At 31.4% G+C, this 3,866-nt stretch overlaps 1 protein-coding gene across 1 annotated transcript; it reads right to left on the reverse strand.

Annotated features, from left to right (window-relative positions):
- Positions 1 to 230: 230 nt before the first annotated feature.
- On the reverse strand, positions 231 to 3,409 carry LOC102605861 (cytokinin dehydrogenase 7-like). The gene is made up of 5 exons (XM_006366995.2): positions 3,307 to 3,409; positions 1,786 to 2,472; positions 1,444 to 1,713; positions 1,092 to 1,354; positions 231 to 664 (listed from the first exon to the last, which is right to left on the reverse strand). The coding sequence occupies exons 1-5, from the start codon at positions 3,397 to 3,399 to the stop codon at positions 349 to 351; spliced, it is 1,629 nt and encodes a 542-aa protein (XP_006367057.1). The 5' UTR covers positions 3,400 to 3,409; the 3' UTR covers positions 231 to 348.
- Positions 3,410 to 3,866: the final 457 nt, after the last annotated feature.

Raw genomic sequence — 3,866 nt, forward strand, 5'->3', positions numbered from 1 at the left:
ATTAGCATCCATTTCTTTATGATAAATCACTATGTTTATGAATAGATACAAAGAATATTTAACTTATATATAAATGTCAAGTGACAACTTCGCCATGATTTTGGGTATCATAAAAGTAAATTTTTGTACGAATATTCATACTTTAATGAAATAAAAATAGATTTAAATTCACATTTACTCAATTGAAATATAATAGTCTATTGTTAAATGAATTGACATCCTTGAATATTTTCATTTACAGCCTTTTAGAGTTGTTTCTTAAGAATTACATCAAAATATCCAATAAAAATGTAAAAAGACCCCAAATGGAGAAATCAATTGACCTACCTCACAAGTAATATATATTTATTATAGTATATGATTTCTAGTAAATATTTTTTGGCCAGGTGCAAGGATAGCCTTTGGATCAAACTGTCTCTTTCTATCGACAAATCTTTCCCATTGATCCCCAAAGTGCCTCTTCCATTCAACTGTGGACTCATAATGAGGAAAATACAATTTAAAATCAAATCCATTCTTGATACAAGTTTGTACAACTTCTTGATTCTGTGCCACCATCTGCTTTATTTCTGACTCTTTTGGATGTGTGTGAGTAAACCTTAGCAAAGCCACTAAGTAAAAGATTTCATCTTGGGGTAACACCACTGACGATCGATTATCCCACCTAATTTCAAGAAAAAAAGAAAACTATATTATTGAAACAATAAAATACCTAATGAAACCTTATTTTTTAGTGGCCAAAACTTCAAATGAGAAAATACTAATCTACGTACGTTACTATTAGTATTATAGAGTAATATTATCTATGGAACCAAAGTAACCAAAAAAAAAAAAAGTGGGAAACCATATTCTATGCCTGCCACCACAACACTTGACAAGTGGGATGTTTGGATTTACTTTTTTTAAAACTAGCTTATAAGCTAAAGACTAGACGTCATAAATCGATCATGGCCAATATAATAGATTTAATAATAAACACATAAGTAATCAAATTTTGGGGTCAATTAAAAGTTGACTTTTTTGAAACAATCATTTCAATAATATTATATAGCAAACACAGGAACATAAAATGTAGATAAGAATATACTTACTTGCTACGCAGGAGAGGATAAGTCAATATAGGGCCATTAACACCACTTTTTAAAATGTTTTGGAGCACAATCCGATTGAATGCATCAATATCTTTCTTGGAAATGAACATGTTTAGCCATGGATGAGGTGTAGCCCATATACCACTACCTCTAGCCGCTTCTTCTACGTGATCAACTCGTAACAAAAAATCCATGTAAGTTAAGTTGGTCTCAAACCTAAAGTGCTCCAAATATTTCAATTTGCCTAGCAATTTCTCAACCATCTAACATTAAAATAAAAAATCGTTAAGCAATGGTAAAAATTAAGAGGGAGGGATAAAAATGAAAAAGTTTTGAAATTTGACAGATTTACCATATTTAGAGTGGAGGGATCGTCGTGGTTGTTATAATGCAAGACCAATTCAAGATAATAAAGAACCGGACCAGTCTTTTTGGGTAAAAGGGTCGGGTCAAATGACTGATTCGAATTCAATGGCACCGACGGCCACCCAGTTACCGGGTCGTCACTATTCACGAATACAAACCCTTCCACATAATTGAACGTTTCCTGACTCGTTATTAGTAACTCAGCATCATGAGTGAAATCTTCAAATTCACTATATACCACTCTTATCCACCTCACCTAATTAATACACCAAAAATAAATTATTGAAAACCGTATGAGAATTTTAAATTTTACAAAAATGATACTAACCATATCTGGGGCGGGTTGAAGCAAAACCCGAGCTCTAGTGATGATACCAAACTGACCAAGTCCACCAAGAACAGAGAAGAACAATTCGGAATTTTGAGAGTTTGAGCAGACAATTTTTTCTCCGTTGCCAGTAACAACTTCCAATTCCGTTACAGATGACGTTTGGGGTCCAAAACGGAAAGCTTGACCACTAACACCGGCATTAGATAGAGTACCACCGACGGTTAAATCAAGATAATCCGTCCACGATTTAGGAGCCAAGCCGTATTCTGAAACGCAGTGTTTCAATACATCACCCCATAATGCTCCGCCACCTACATCAACGTACATGTAGTTGACGTTGACGTCGATTTTTTTATTATCAGCCATTGATTTCATGTCGATTACGAGTCCAAGATGGGCCATAGCTTGGCCGTTAACTGAATGACCGTTACCCCTCGCTGCTACCGTTAATGTTGGTGACTGTAATGCATGCCTTATCACCTGACCAACATCATCGGCTCCGGCTGGACTTATAACGGCTAACGGCTTCTCTGAATATAAGCCACCGAAATCTCTACTGCCTAAGCTTATTGCCGTAACTCCATAATCAATGCTCCCTTTAATGTCCAACTCTTTCAAAATGCCATCCACACTTTTTTTAGTGTCATTCTCCGCTACTAATATCTTCCTTGCTGAATTCGGGCTCTGAAAATAAAAATTGTTTTTTTTTATTTTTATATATTTAGGATGATCAAAACAAGTTGAGTAAAAGTCATTTAAGCTGAAATTGAGTTACAAACAAGTCAAAATCCAACCCATCAAATTATTACCAACTTAAAATTGGTTTAATTGTCATTTTATAAATTTATAATACCTAAAAAGGCTTCTTCTTTTTTTAAAATAAATATGTTGACTGATCAATATGGGGATAAAATTCAAATTCAAAATCCTAATTCTGTTTTCTAACACAAAAATACTGCATAAAATTATACTATACTCTTATATTTGAAGTGTAATATTTTATAAATTGTATCAAGTTTTATATTTTCAAAGACATGTTAAACTTTTATTATATAATTTTGAATATATATATATGATAGGATGTTATTTTATCATCGTATCATAATATTTAAATTAATTGCGATCGTAATAAGATTTAAAGAGTTCAATATAAATTTAAATTATTGCAAATTAAGTTTTACGTCGTTGACGACCTTAAAACTTTATTAGTTTAAATAATGTCAATGGGAGAATAAGTATTGTTTTATCATATCAAAACGTCTAACGCAATAACAACTTATTTTCAAGATGGAGTTATATATTAAGTCAATCATATTTGAATAAAAGATAGCAAAATCAAAAATTTGTCATAGATGAAAAGAATTAAATACGGTACATATGGAAAAATTAAATTGGTGTGAGCATATCTATGAAACAACAACAATATTATGTTTTGTGAAGACAAAAAGGATTAAATTGACAAGCTATATATATTATTTTTTGCATATAAAATAAAGAAGATATATAAGTAATACGTACATGAAAAGAATGTTTAACAACTTCAGCTGAAACCAATGAGGAAGAAGCTAGAAGAGCTATGGTGCAAACAAGCAAGAAAATTTGATGTCCCATTGTAAGCAAAGACTACAACTTGAAGATTGTGATGAAATAAAAAGTGAGAAATCATCCCTTTATATAAGCTAGCATTTGGTTATATATAGATATAAATTTATTATTAAATATTTGTTTGACCATTAAAAGATTTGGATTAGTTTATTTGGAAAATAAATGTTCGGATATTTAATGCTTACCATAAATAAAAGATTTTATATTAGACTTTAAAATTTGATCTTTAATATTTTCAAGTTTTTAAAACTAGTTCCAAGTACATGCGGGGGGTCAAAAGTAGCTCCATGTACAAGTGGGGGTTAAAATGTTAATTTTTTCCAAGCTAAAATACATGTCCAAAGACAATTTTAAAATCACTAATTTTTAATTTCAACTTGTGTGCCTGCATACTTAAGCCACGGGCCGGGCGGTAATATTTTTCTAATTAAAAATATAATATGTACATTTTTTTAGTGTGAAATTGGTTAGCT

This window comes from Solanum tuberosum, unplaced genomic scaffold (assembly GCF_000226075.1).
Source record: "Solanum tuberosum cultivar DM 1-3 516 R44 unplaced genomic scaffold, SolTub_3.0 scf00713, whole genome shotgun sequence".
NCBI classification, from domain to species: domain Eukaryota; kingdom Viridiplantae; phylum Streptophyta; class Magnoliopsida; order Solanales; family Solanaceae; genus Solanum; species Solanum tuberosum.

What these genes read in the sequence shown, in the direction of transcription:
- LOC102605861 (XM_006366995.2), bottom strand. Translation starts at nt 3,399, where the DNA reads ATGGGACATCAAATTTTCTTGCTTGTTTGCACCATAGCTCTTCTAGCT. An exon ending in TTCAACCCGCCCCAGATATG is followed by an intron (nt 1,714 to 1,785) that starts GTTAGTATCATT and finishes TGTATTAATTAG; the next exon opens with GTGAGGTGGATAAGAGTGGT. An exon ending in ATCCCTCCACTCTAAATATG is followed by an intron (nt 1,355 to 1,443) that starts GTAAATCTGTCA and finishes TTTTAATGTTAG; the next exon opens with ATGGTTGAGAAATTGCTAGG.